The sequence below is a fragment of the Microtus pennsylvanicus genome, chromosome 14 (genome assembly GCF_037038515.1).
Source record: "Microtus pennsylvanicus isolate mMicPen1 chromosome 14, mMicPen1.hap1, whole genome shotgun sequence".
Taxonomy (NCBI): Eukaryota; Metazoa; Chordata; class Mammalia; order Rodentia; family Cricetidae; genus Microtus; species Microtus pennsylvanicus.
The window spans coordinates 25,465,534-25,480,769 of NC_134592.1; the positions used below are offsets into that span (position 1 = coordinate 25,465,534).

At 40.2% G+C, this 15,236-nt stretch overlaps 1 protein-coding gene across 2 annotated transcripts in view; it reads right to left on the reverse strand.

Moving 5' to 3' along the window:
- Tshr (thyroid stimulating hormone receptor) overlaps positions 1-15,236 on the reverse strand; it is a 115,007-nt gene that overhangs the window by 43,071 nt on the left and 56,700 nt on the right. For both annotated transcript variants that reach the window (XM_075948151.1, XM_075948150.1), the window contains exon 2: positions 5,374-5,445. In XM_075948151.1, coding sequence (XP_075804266.1) covers positions 5,374-5,445 — 72 coding nt within the window. The remainder of the gene's footprint in view (positions 1-5,373; positions 5,446-15,236) is intronic.

The following is a 15,236-nucleotide window of genomic DNA, read 5'->3' on the forward strand; positions in this document are numbered from 1 at the left end:
CTGGCATTTATAAATATGTGCCACTACACCTGGATTTCAAACACAATGTTTTAATAACTTCTTTGTTAGGGCCTTCCCAAATCATGGACCATGCACAAAGCCCATATGTAGTCTCTAACCACATTCCCTCTCCCCCCAAATCCCAGTATGTCTAAAACTTCCCAATCCTTTATGTTTCATTTCTCTGCAGGCCTCAAATGTCATTTCCTTCAGGAGTTTTCGACCAGCTTCCCAAAGATGCTACCATTATCATGATACATCATCACAGCAATATGAATTCATCTTTCATGGATAACCACAGTGCATCTTCCTAATTATTTGGACAGCACTTGATTTATGTCACACCACTAAGCTGTCAGTCACCTAATGTGGAGTTTTGTGTCTGCTTTTGACCACCGAATTGTGAGGGTCCTCATAGTTCTTAGCATGAAGCAGACTCAGTAAATACATGCTCAGTGAATACATAAATAAATATCAAAATCAGAAAGTGTCACAAAAGAACACTAAAGAGAATAAGAAGCATTTTAATAGTGGGCTTAACAGCATGAGGAAAGAAGTGAAACTTCCAAGGAACTAACTGGCCTTCTCCTGGTGGAGCATCCCAGAGGGTGGTGACTACAGTGATGATGCAATATTCTGAAAATGTCTCCTAACTCCTAAGAAACGGGAACCTTTGCTGGGCTTCACAGCCAAAGCTAACAACCCACCTTGAAGTCACTTAAGACGTAAGATGGCCAGCCTCCTGGAGTACTCAGCCTATTTGTTTAGCCTGCTTTGAAGAGAGCAGTGGAACAACCAACCTTACTTGCCTTGGCTTTCCCATGGAATTAACTTTTACAACCTAAGCTAATGAATAGCTGGAACCTTAAATTATGTGCTTTATAGCGGGGCGTGGTGGCACACATCTTTAATGCCAGCCCTTGGGAGGCAGAGGCAGGTGGATCTCTATGAGTTCGAGGCCAGGCTGGTCTCCAAAGGGAGTTACAGGATAGCACACCTATCACACAGAGAAACCCTGCCTTGAAAAACAAACAAAAAACCCCAAACATACAACAACAGAAATATTATGTGCTTTTCCTTGCCTTTGTCCTATAACAATACGTGTGTATTATTTGTTGAAAGTAGCAGATACAGAAGTTGAAAGCAATCTAAAATCTACCATGAAGGTTGAAGGTATCCATTCATGGATATTGGTTGATAAACAATGTTTGTTATTTGGGTCAGCTGGGATCAGCTGGGGCCAGTGAGAATACCTTGTAAAACTCAGTTAAAGATTTTTGTAGAGTTGCCCATTCCTCCCCATGTGATGCCTTCTGCGCTGTTCAATAGAGTGAAACCTTTTGTGAGAGACAGACACACAACAGACAGAGACACAAACAAAGACATGCACATGCACGCATGCACACACACATACATACACAGACTCAACAGTCAGTGCCGATGGGCCCAGATTAAGACTCAAACAACAGACAGAGGATGTAAGACACTGAGCACATGAAGTTAAGAACCCAAGTCTGAACGCCTTTTGGTAAATGGTTCCAAGGTGAAGAGCTTTTATTTCTTTCCTGAATAAGACACAATGCATTGGTAATCAAAGATCATCACTAATGCATTTAATTAATGTAGACTACATTCTCTCTTAAGATCTATCTTTCTGGTTTTGAATGAAACTGAAAAGTTCCAGGATTTGCCTTGAAATTATTAAGCAAAATATCATGCAAATAAACGTTTTAGTTACTAAGAGAGGGGAAAACGATAAGCTCCATTGCATGAACAGTTCAGAATTTGTATGTAAGCTAGGTTGTTTTAGATGGTTTTGTCTAAGTCTCTCTTGCAACAAGAATAATCCACACAGATTCAATGACCATCATCTACTGAGAGGCACTTCTATGGCATTTTAGAAAATCAACGATTAGCATAGTTGTAACAGAGATTCTCAGCTCTGAACCTAGAATTGAACAACCTGGATACATAGATGTTCAAGACCCATCCCAGGATCATTGATTCAGGATCATGAAGACTGGGCCAAGCATTTATATTTTTCCAAAAGCTTCCTTGGTAATTTTTATTGAATGACATTCTTCATAAGAGGGACAGTAATTGTTAGACTTTGGGTTATCTTTTTTTTTTTTAAAGCAGGGTTGCTCGTTACTATTCTGGTAGCCCTATGCTGATTAGAATTATTTATTCTATGAACAAACGGCCTTTGACTTCTCAGGTTTCCCAGCCCTTTGTCCTTTGTGGCTAAGCAACAACATGCAAATTGTTTTCATCCGAACATTATCTCAGAACACTTTTTACAGGATACGTTTACTGTTTAGGGGCCATAGAGAAATTTTCATGGGTGAAAGTGGAGCAAGAGTCATTCTGAAAGCTGGAGACTTACTTCCCTGTGTTTGCTTCACAGCCTTTACCCCATATTTCCTACTGAATTTTCAGAGAAGTTCATTCTGCCCACCACACTGAGCTGAAGTTCTGGTTTCTCTAACCTCCGGGCTTGCTATAGCTTAAATATAGGAATGATTTATTCACCAGGACTGAAGCCATGACTCTATTTCATCCCATTTTAAAACTAAGACACATCTCTTTATTGCATGTAAATGTTACTCAATTACTATGATGAGTATACAACCTCCTATAAAATTTAGGGTACTTTTCTCCTGTTGAAACATTTGCCAGAGTCACTGGTGGAGATTTTTAATTTCCTGGGCAAACCTAGGTCATCTTGGTGATCTCCGCTTGCTTCCCCTGAGATATCTTACTATTATTACTGTATGCCCACGCATCCAGCAGTTATCTGTCGAACATTTACTTTATGCCAGGTATCTTTCTGGACATTGATAAAACAGACTTCTTCCTTAGCTTCAAGGAACGCATAGAATTAGGAGATTCAAACTATCAGATGGGATTAGTGCAGCAAGTATTAAGTGCTCTGGACAGTACAGGAGATCTTAGGCTGGCAAACCCAGTGCGGCCTGCTTGGGGGTTGCCTCAAGGAAACTTTCAAATCTCCATGAATATTGTCTATTTCTCAGCCACCCTCCTCCTACTGACTATTCTTGATTATATAATATTTTGAATTCTGGTTGCTCACCACCAATCTTAGCAGACAAACTTTATAGAAAGCGTTGAAGCAGGAGATAGGAATTCTTTGGACCCCCCTCCCCACCAATAACTTTCTTGTGACAGTGGAGAAAGGGACTGTTTTCTTACATCCCTAACTCTGCTTGGCTGCGATCCTCCACCTCCTCAAGGACCACAAGCTCTAAGGTTGTTCTTGCTTTGTCCTTTAGCATCTCCCATTCTACAGTCTTCACCGTGTACTTGAGACTGTTTTTAAAGACAGGATTTTTCTGTGTAGCGCTGGCTATCCTGGAACTCGCTTTGTAGACCAGGCTGGCCTCTAACTCGAAGAGATCCATCTGCCTCTGCAGTACTGGGATTAAAGGCGTGTGCCACCACCACTCAGTTTGAGACTGTTTTTATGACTTCCAAGAACCTCAGTTTCTACTTACATCACTCCCCTGACCATGCACGTGCCCAGAACGTCCAATATCCTTTATTATACCTTGCATTTCCCCCTTCTCGTGTGCATTCTTTCTGTCTGAATCAGTATATAATTTACTTTATTATGTTTGGCTCATTATCTGTCTCCTCCCAGCTGAATATAATTTTAGTAAGTGCTCATAGCCAAAGTGGAACAAATGCTTGCTGACTGAATAAAAAATGTCTATATCATATGTCTGCAGGAGAGGATGTCTTTCACATCCTTTACCTCCATACTCTAGAGGCCAGTAACATTCTCCTCTGCAATTCTGGCAAACAGTCAAATGTCAGAGTTCATTCTGGCTGAGAATCATTGAAATGATGCAACAGATGGTCAACACATGGCCAGAAGTGGAATAAGTTGAGTTATGCACTGTACAGGTTACTCTTGGTATTATTGGGTGTGTTTGAGTTAACCTGAACTGCCACCAAAAAAGACAAATACCTCACTCATTTCATGTGCAGAATATGGCAATGTGAAATCCCGAAAGTGACTCTTACATTCTAAGACACTGGAATTTTTGTTGGACACCACAGCCAAAGGTAATAATACATCGTGAGGTCACTTGAGATTTTAGACCACTAGGGTACTGTGTCTTCAACCTGTTTTATCTTCTTTTAAGAGAACAATGTAACAATCAACCTTACCTTACCTTGGACTTCCCATGTAGTCAACTTTTTCAACCCAAGCTAACCCGTAGTAGTAAACTTAAATCATGTACTTCTCTATGCCCCAAACCAGAAGAACACATGTGTTATTTGGTGAAAATAGTAAATACCAAAGTTGAAAGCAACTTCCTAAAACCTTCCTTAAAAGTTAAAAGCATCCATTTATGGATTTTTGTTGATAAACAATGGTTTTGTAGAACTGTTTGTTGTCTGGGTCCCCTGGGATCAGTTGGAGTTGGTGATTTGATCCTTGTAAAACGCTGTTCAAAATTTCTGAGAAGTGTTCCATCCCTTTCCCGTGGATGATTTCTATGTTGTCCAGAAAATACAGGGCAGAGTGCTTTGTGGCAAGAGAGAGAGACATGGAGACGCAAACAGATACACACAGCCGCAGAGCAGAACTCACGGATGCACACAGATGGAAGACAAAACACGGGGACGGATCAAGACAGCCTTCAACCAGGCACAGATTCAGACTCAAGCAACCGGGAGACAGAGGTTGGTACACATGGGGAGCATGAAGTAGAAGTTTCAAATCTAAACTTGCTTTTGGTTACATGATTTTAAGGAGGAAAGTACTTTTATTTCTTTCCGTAATGGGACACAAATTATTGGTGACTCAGCGTTGGTCACAAATCTACACACAGACAGTAATCATCAGTCTAACATGCAAGTTCCTTTTCTCATCTGTTTTCATACCACATTTCTGTTTCTCAGGCTTAGAATTGTTTTAAATTCATGTTTAAGCGAGAGAAATCTCAAATGATTGGCTGCATTTGGGAGAAATTGTAAATGCTTGCATTGTATTAGTGGTGGAAGTGAATCAACAAAAATCTAGGATGAGTGAGTAGGAGAGAGAGACACACAAATGTCTGGATATTCTTAGCTAAGGTTTTTGTCACATCCCAGGATATATTAAAATACACATAAGTGGTGACTATGACATGACCAAATGAATTTAAATTTGCATTGGATTTAGAAGCAAAACATGGAGGTGTGACTAAGCAGGTAAGTATTATATAAATAAATTTCAAATATGCTTAAAAGGCAGATGTCACTGATATATGCAAGTGTAATAGAAATTGCTTTTTCGACAGAGCCCATTTAGAAAGTATGTCACAACAGCAAAGTTCTCTGTATATTAGGGTAATTACTTACATCCTGGAAATATTGGGCAGGTTTGAAAACGCGAGACTGGGGATGGTCTTCAGGTGAGTCTCGATGAGCTTCCTAAGGAAACGACAGTCATGATTAGAGTCCTCATCACTGGTCTTTCCTAATTACTCATCTAATTAAAAGAATATCTTATCAGAAGTGTGTCACCTTTAAACACAAACAAAATCGACAAAGCCATCATGATTTCTCCTCCAGGAAAATAAGAACTGAGAATGTGATTCAGATGCGGAACATGAATCCTCAAACTTCATCTATGAATTGAATGGAGAGCAATATGCTTTCTCCACCACCGCACTGCATTTGCTCACTGAAAAGGAAGGTAGGGTGTTCCTATAGTATATTCATGAGAATGTCAGGTCTACTGTAGTATCGATGCTGATAACCAGCCAACACTTTCTCAGAACCATAAGTATTCTTTGTTGAACCTGCAAATTGAAGGTATGGTGATGTGGGATTCCCCTCTGAATGCTGGGAATATCATTGGTTAATGAATAAATAGACTTTTGCCTATGGAAGGGCAGAATAGAGCTAGATGGGAAAACTAAACTGAATGCTGGGAGAAAGAGGGCAGAGTCAGAGAGATGCCATGGAGCCACCGTAGAAGACCTGAAAGAAACTTACTGGTAGACCACAGCCACGTGGCAATATACAGATTAATGGAAATGGGTTAATTTAAGATGTAAGGACTAGCTAGAAATACACTTAAACTATCTGCCAAACAATCTTGTAATTAATATAGTTTATGTGTGATTATTTTGGGTCTGGGCAGCTGGGAAATGAATGAGCAGCCTCTGCCAACAGTATGGCATTCTCCAACTTTCCTTTCTGGGACACCTCATAAGTAAGAAAACATCTCCAAATATCTCAGTATGGGTCTTCATCCGGGTATTCAATTTTTTGGCTTCCTCTCTTTACATAGTGATTACTTGAATAGAATCCCATATGGAAAAGGTGTGCCCAATATCCCAACACATTTTGCAAAAAAAAAAAAATGCAATGTTGTGTCCCATCTGCCCAAGTCTAGTCTTGCCCCTGAACTGGAAATCACACATCAGTCCTTACTAACTTACGTATAGATAATAGATAATACTGTATATCTTCCTTTCCAGAGTGAAGACTATTTCCCTTCATTTCTTTTCTCCCTTTCTTCTACCTATGCTTACTTTGCACTACTTTCTTTGACAGTACTAAAAAAATATCTGTAACATTCTTGATCAAAGCACCAGTAGGCCAACTTAGTTTGTAAAAGGACTTAGGAACTTTAGTGAAATGTGAGGGGGGTAGGTGGATGAACGAGATAAAGCTTTTACTCCTTCTCAACCTCTGAGTATTTGATTATGAGATCCAATGTTGCTTTAGTATTAAGAAATTCAAGCAGTGGTAGTAGAATATGCCTTTAATATGAGCACCTGGGAGGCAGAGGCAGATGAATCTTTGTGTTGTAGGCCAGCATGGCCTACAGAGTGAGTTCCAGGATGGCCCAGGTGACAGAGAGAAACTCGGTCTCAATCCCTCCAAAACAAAAACAAAAAAAGAGAGAGAGAGAGTGTGTGTGTGTGTGTGTGGGGGGGGGAATAAAGTCAGTGTTTGAGTGGCACCTTAATCTAGCTGGGTGGTGTTTTTGTTTGTGTGTTCATTATAATAATGCAATTTTTATTTTTACCAAAGAAAAAGAAAAGGAAAGAAACTCAGATCCGTAATTTGCCTTCACTTGAAGTTACATCCCCTTAACTGCGGTGATTAAAGGCTTATTGATGCAGATCCAGGATTCTGGAGTCAAAAACATATGAGAACAACTCGTTCTATTAAAATCTCTGTGTAAAAAATGGGCCATGCAGAAGGCAAACAAGGGATAATATGCACACCTGTTGGGTATTATGAAAAGAGGTTGAGTTTCTTGAGTCCAAAGGTGGTCTTATAGGGCTGCCTGGCAGCAAGCCTTTTGAGGGCATACTCTCAGAAGATTTCACATTGTCTGCAGGTAATGTGGACTAAACTGCAACTTTCACTGACTAAAAATTAGGGCACTCAGCCTTCTCCAAAGGAGAGAAATAGGTCAGGCTTGCTGGTGCACATTTATAATTCTGGTATCCAGGAAGATGGGGCAGGACAGTTGTGTGTTCCAGCCCACCTGGGGTACATATTGAGTTCAAAATAATAATAATGATAGTAATAATAATAAAAAGATTAAAAATAAATGATGTATGTCAAATTAAATTGGAAGTTATAATAAAAGGGTTTCTAGAAGTTTGATGATAAAAGAAATAGCATATAAATAAAATTTAATATTTTTCAATTAAAATGCAAATTGTATTTATATTTTCCTGGAGAGAGAGAGAGAGAGAGAGAGAGAGAGAGAGAGAGAGAATATTATGTGTATGTGATTGTGAGTTTATGTGCACCATGTGCACGCAGGAGCCTGTGGAGGTCAGAATGGGGTAATGGATTCCCCTGAAACTAGACTTACAGATGGTTGTGAGCCACCATGTGGGTGTTGGGAACTGATCCCTGGATCCTTTGCAAGAGCAGCCAATGCTCTTATTATTAAACACTGATCCATCTCTCCAGGCCCATAATACCTGTTTCTTAAAGTATTTCTGTTCTCAGACATCAAACCTTATATACACTTAAAGCTGAACAAGTTATTCTTTCTTAGTGTGTCTTTCTGCTGCCTCTGTTTCTGTCTGTTTATCTGTCATGATTACTCATCATGTATAGACCAACCAATACAAATTATGTACTTATTGTAACAATAAAATAGGCTCAATAAATCTTCTAGAGTGAAGATGATGCCAGCCATCTTAGCATTAAATGAAAACAAATAGCTTATTTGTTGGGTGAATTTAATGTAGTGATAATCATAAAAGAGACTGATTTCCATAACATTTACTGAAGTTTCAGAGTGAAAAATGATCACATATATTCAAATTCAATAACAATGTAATTTACAAGTTTTTGTTTTTGTTTTTTTTGCTATGCGTGCATATTCACAACAATATATAGATAAAATACAAAACACCTCTGCAACTTCGAATTCTTTTACTTTTGGTCTAAATAGTCTTGGTTACGTCTCTACAATTCACCTCATATTCGCTTTTGTTTCTGAGAAGTGTGGTTAGTTTGATGAACTACAATTGACACTTTGAAAGGACGGCTTCCCAGTGCGTATCCAGACATTTGTATTTCTTCAGGTAAAGATAAAAAGGATAGATGAAACTGTGGCATCGAAGTAATGAAATAATGAAGACAAAATATCTACAAACAGATCTCATATTCTGGTTTTTCTCTTAATAAGAAAGGCCCAGAGACGGAGCTATGTCCTGTTCTAAGTGGCTGTCCTGTCCTGAGTTCCATATTGTGGGGCAGTGGCTTTGGGAGTGCAAACGCAGGGTGACTGTTCATTTGCACTGATTGTGCAAATAGATGTTCACCACCTATACAGAATGCACCACAAGGCACAAGGTGCTAACTTATTCACACAAGTAAAAAAACAAAACAAAACAAAAAAACAAAAAAAAAACTACCCTCTATGAACACAAGGCGGTAAGTACATTGAGAACATATGAACACTATCAGAAAATCCAGGTCCATGCCTTTACCTAACACACCAGACACAATCTCTCACTTATAACTAGAAAAGGAGTGCCCTAGCCCAGAGTCAGGGGAGACATGAACTTGTCACCTGGCTACTTGGGAGCCTTTTCCAAGAGCGTTGCCACAGTGATGGATTGCTGCCTCAGTCCCTGGCTCCAGCTTGAGAACAGTTTGTCCTGTCCTCAAAGACTAGCCCACTTCAAACGAACCCTCCAAAGGTCTTTTGGATCAGGAACCGCATTGGATAACACTGTACCTTCAGGAGCTCTTGTTTGCTCCGCAGTCCACAGAATTTCTGTGGACCACAAAAACTACCCTTTTGTAGCCACCCTGTGCATCTCTGTGGGAAGTGGGATGTGTGATCGGAGAGTTAATTGTTGTATGGAGCTGCGGGCTGCTTCCCACCGCTTAGCTCCCAGCCACCAGCTAGCTCTACCCAAAATAATTACACAGAAACTGTATTCTTTTAAACACTGCTTGGCCCATTAGTTTTAACCTCTTATTGGCTAGCTCTTACATATTAATCTAACCCATTTCTAATATTCTGTATAGCTCCATGAGCTGGCTTACCAGGAAAGATCTTAACCTGCGTCTGTCTGAAGTGGGAGAATCATGGCGACTGCCTGACTTGGCTTCTTTCTCCCAGCATTCTGTCTGTCTACTCTGCCTACCTAATTTTCTGTTCTATTAATGGGCCAAGGCAGTTTCATTATTTAAGCAATGAAATCAACACAAAACAGAAGACTCCCACATCATTTCCCCTTTTTCTGTTTAAACAAAAAAGAAAGGCTTTAACTTTAACATAGTAAAATTACATATAACAAAATTAACCTTAAAATCTATACCAATGCAAATTATTCATATCTATATCAGTTAATATTAGTAATTTAGGTTGGAATGGAAGAACATTGATCTCCAGTGGTCACATTAGTGAGTGAAATTGGGTCTAATTGCTGCTTTACAACTGCTCTCTGTACCTCAGTTCACAGCTGGAGCTCAGTGGCTAGTCGGTCTCTCCATAGCCTACATTCCCCACAGCTAACTTTCTAGTCAAAGAATCTCCAGACACTGTGGTTACAGTTTAGAGGGAGGATAAAACAAGACAAAATTTAAAAAAAAAAATCAAACTACAACAACAAAGCCCCAAGAACGAGTAGAGAGTAGCCAAAACATTTTATCTTAATTTTCAGAATTTATTTTGACTGTTTGTGGGAAAAGAAGTACATAAATACTTTATACCAAGAGTGTTAACAAAACGTCTGGATGTTTTTTTGTATTCTATAAAGAATCAACAGCAAGCCAATTGTTTCAGATTGGCAGTTCGTAGGTATTGAAGAATTCCTGCTTTTGATTTGCCTCTGATGATTTGGGATAAATTCAACAAAAAAGGGTCAGCAAAAATAAAAAGTTTCTTTATAAACAGAGTTAAAAAGCTCTCAGAAAACTTCCTTTCTGCTAAGTACGACCATCTACTGTTAATGATTCCATCTTAGCACCGTGTATATGCAGTCACTGGGAAAAAGTTCAGAGCTACCACTTCATACCCTCGGTGAATTTTGTAATTTCATAGTTAAGCTGGCAGTAAGACATTGAAATTGCAAGTGTGAAGAAATCTAAGCTGGTGGTACAATTTAAATTTAGTTTTCTGCGATCCACTTAACAATGGAAGGTCATTGAGCGTGTGACAGAGTCAAATGTTTCCTTCGGGCCTTCTTGTGTGATTCAAAATCAGTATGAAAAAAGCTCTATAAAAGTTTTCAAAATGGAAACAGGAGTATGTTCTGCATGCTGCATCATTCCCGTTGCTGCCTGTGATGGGCAAAGCTAGTCACTAGTGTAATGGTCACATTGTCCTTCTCTGACTCTGGTGTTGTCCCTGGTACCTTTTCTTTGGAGTCCCCTTTCAGGGCTGATGGATAAGTGTCCTTATGACAATGGACAAAAGCTGCTGGAGCCTGGTGTAGGAGGTCCTTCTGTATTTGAGTTGCTTTCATTGGTTGAATAAAGAAACTGCCTTGGCCTTTTGATAGGGTAGAGCATAAGTGGGGAAGACAGAACTGAATTCTGGGAGAGAGAAAGCAGAGTCAGACCGAGCTACCACCATGGAGTTGCCAGGTCAGACATGCTGGATCTTTCCCTGTAAGCTATGACCTCGTGGTGACATACAGATTATTAGAAATGGGTTGAATCAAAATGTGAGAGTTAGCCAATAAGAGGCTAGAGATAATGGGCCAGGCAGTAATTTAATTAATACAATTTCTATGTGGTTATTTTGAGGTTAAGCTAGCCGGGTGGTGGGATGCAGCCCACTCCTCCTACTACAGATTGGCGCCCAACTACAGGAGCCACTGCTAGCTTCACAAGACAAATGACCCTCACATAGAAGGTGGTTATCTATCACTGTGAGGCTGCGCTCCTGAGCTAATCACCCTATGGGAACCAGACTGAACCCCTCTAAGAATAAGCGTTCTTTAACCTATCTTGAAGAACTAAAAGCAGAAAATGAGCTACTCCTGATCAACCAGTTCTTCATGAGGTTCATGTTAGTGCCTCAAAGACAGGTTGGAGCATCACGGAACCCTTCTTAATGTAACTGCATTAGCTAAATCTCTTTTCTCCATTACTCTTCTTAACTTGGTGTGCTGGGAACAGCTGGTCAAGTCTAGCTTATTGGAACTCCCGGAGGCAAGATGTTTGATCCACTGCTACTTGGAGTTTGAACTTTAGTCATAGCCCTCTGGTCACAAATATTTGAAGTGACCAGAAGTACAAATATGCTGTGCCCAGAAGCTTGCAATGTATATCAAGAGATTTTGGGTTTCATGTCTTACAGATGATCAGTTTATCTGCTTCTCTTGCTGGTCCAATCGCCCTTTAATTTCCTGTCTTCCCTGCCTTCTGAGTACTGATTCAGAACCATCTAAACAGATCCTGAGTCATAATTCCTAAGGCCAACAAACACTCATTTAACCTCCGTGTTTCTGAGTTTAACTGATAGGCACTAGGGGTCGGGGGCAAGCTATGTATGTCTCAAATGTCTGCTTCATGTAGATAAAATGTAGAACAGAAATCAATGGGAAATGCCATGGCTTGACCTGTAGATTTTGCAGAATGGGATCCAGATGAAAAGGGTCCTTTTTTTTTTTTTCAGCAGCAACGGGGAAAACACACTCAGCTAATGATATAGAGGTGGGCTGCTTGTACCCGTGCTCTAAATGAGAAAGGTGTGTGCAGTTAGACCGTTCACAGTATTCTCCCTCATGGGTTCATCTCGCTGAAATTCCATTGACACATGAGTAGTATTAAAATCTTAACATCTTATTTCTTATGGAGGATAGGTGTTTAGAAGTAAGTTTGGGGTCACACAGAATGAGAGAGACAGAGAGAGAGAGAGAGAGAGAGAGAGAGAGAGAGAGAGAGAGAGAGAGAGAGAGAGGCGCCAATCGAATGGCTCCACAGGGAAAAACTTTACTCTTGATCAAGAGGGTACACTGCTCCCAAAAGTGGAGGAGCAAGCACAGAGAAGCAGGAAGTGAACTTAGATTTTTATTCTAATGAAGGTGGTGACTGAGTCTTTCTCTTGTTTGGCTGGGATTTGACCTCACACATTCTTTCAAGATTGGTCAGTTTTTAAAGAATTAGCACAAAGAAAACAAGGGGGGAAAGGACAAATCAATCACTTTATGTCTAGAACAGAGCAGGGACTTTGTAAAAAAAAAAACACAAAGGTTTTTACAGTAGTAAGGAAGTGGGGGAGAATGAAATACCTGTGTAACAGTTATCATTTGGGAGAGAGATGAAGATTCGCATCCTTGTTATGGAGGTTTGAATGATAATGGCCACATAGCCCATACGTTTAGATAATTAGTTCCCAGTTGGTGTTACCATTTTGGATGGCTTAGGAAGAACGGCCAAGTTGGAGGAGTTGTGCCACTGGAGGAAGGCTTAAAGGTTTCAAAAGATCTGTACCACCAGGTGGTGGTGGTACTTGCCTCTAATTCCAGCTCTCAGGAGGCACAGACAGATTTTCATGAGTTTGAGGCCAGCCTGGTCTATAGTTGGAGTTCCAGGACAGCCAGGGTGGTTAAACAGAGAAACCCTGTCTTGAGAAACAAACGAAAGAAAGAAGGAAGGAAGGAAGGAAGGAAGGAAGGAAGGAAGGAAGGAAATAAAGGAAGGAACGAGAAAAGAAAAATAATAATAAAATACTAAAGAGAAAAAATGACTTGTGCCATTCCCCGTTGACTCTCTGACTTCCTGGTAGTTGTATCTCAAGATGTGAGCTCTCAGCTACAGCTCCACCACCATGCCAGAGTATCCTGGCTGTGGACACTAACCCTCTGAAACTTTAAGCCCCAAATAAAGCTTTCCTTTATAAATTGCCTTGGACATGGTGTCTTATCACAGCATTGGAATAGTAGCCAAGACACTTGTCTTAAACACAAATTTTATAGTATTTCGTAGAAAAGATTCATATTTAATGCTTCTTACGTAGAGAAGCCATGGAGTTTGTGTGTTCTTTCTGAAGGTGCAGAAGTTCTCATCCATGGGATAAACTGGCAGGAGGAAGACTAACAGGGGAAAAGCATACAAATTCACAAACATATAAAACTTTGGAAGCCATAGATGAAGTACAGGACTCAAAGGAAGGCGAGATAGTTAAGGGGCTCTTGGAGAGGCAAGGTCAAGGGTTATGGTGGAATAAGGGAAGATGTCTCCTAACATAGACGAAGTCTCAAAAAGCAGCTCACATAGTGCCTGGTAGTGGGCGATGATCGGTCTTTGGACAAGGGGTGGTCTCTCATAATCTTCCTGTGAGTTGCTGGGCAGTTAAGGGGATTCTCACAAGCAAGTCTCTGCTTGAATCTGCTGTTGCTCCACTAATTTAGGTAGACATAAATTTCTTTTACAAATGAGCAGCCTTCTCTGTGTGTGTGTGTTTTAGAAGAAAACCACAGGATCTCTCACTGATCTGGAAGTGGCCAGTAGGCTAGGCTAGGTGGCTAGTGAGTGCTAGGAACCCACCTTTCTCCATTTCCCAGAGCTGGGATTACAAATACATGCCAACACACACTGCTCTTTCTCTTCCTTCCTTCCTTCCTTCCTTCCTTCCTTCCTTCCTTCCTTCCTTCCTTCCTTCCTTTCTTTTTTTTCTTTGTGATCTCTGAAAACTGAACTCAGGAGCTGATGGTTCCATAGCAGACTGCCGAGTGAGCTGTCTCCCTAGTCCGCCAACAGTTTTTCCAAGGTAACCTTGTGCCTGCACTTTCTCAGGATACCTGTCTCAAACTAAGTTCAGCTAAAGATATATTGGGATGTCATACTCTTGGACCCTACAACAATTTCTACAATTTCAATTGCATAGTGTGTGTGAATAGGCTCACCTGCGGGGATTTGAGTTGACTGGTGTTCCACATCACTGTCTGGTAAGGACTGTGAAGGTTGAGTGGATGCCAGTACCTGAGTCTAAAGATATTCTTTGGGATGGCTCAGCCTATGTAGTCTGGTCACAACAGATTTCTCAGTCATATGGCATATCTTTATCTCTTGGCAAAGAAGCTGAGAATATTCTGTAGTTTTATATCAGATCTATTTGTTTAGTAGCAAGGTCTGTATCCCAAAGGCCTTCTGTGTTGTGGCAATATACTAACCAGCATTAAATCAGTCCACACAAACACTGAAAATATTGCCCATAGAGAGAGGAAATTGGTGCAAATAATTCATATAGATATTATGGAGTTGGATTGGACAACATTAGTGTAGTCTCGATGTGACATTTACTGTTTGCCTGGGGTTTATTTTGTGAGATGAAATTCTTAATGATGAATATGTTTAAATGGGCAATTTTGGTATGCTGTGGCAAGCTGTGCCCCTTCATGGGGTTTCAAATAGGGACTGCAGACCAAGATAGATCATGCAAGCAAACACCTGGGAGGATTTGCATATAGACTACTTTTAAATAAGAACAAATTTCAAATCTGTACTTTGTTAAACTTTTTTTTAAATGCTGGAAGGAAAGTAGGATTTCCATGCTGTGGCTGAACGATATTACAATACAAAAACTAAGATAACTTCAGTGTAAAGTATAACATTGCAGCTTTAATGGAGCTATAGACCACTAAGAATTCAAGTGTGCCTGAGATATGATTTTGGGACAGACAGAGTTTCCTTTTGGGGTTGATTTGACCCTTAGAAAACCAAGCGAGAGTTCAATAGATTTGACTTGTGGGAAATTTTGAATTTAGGGCCCT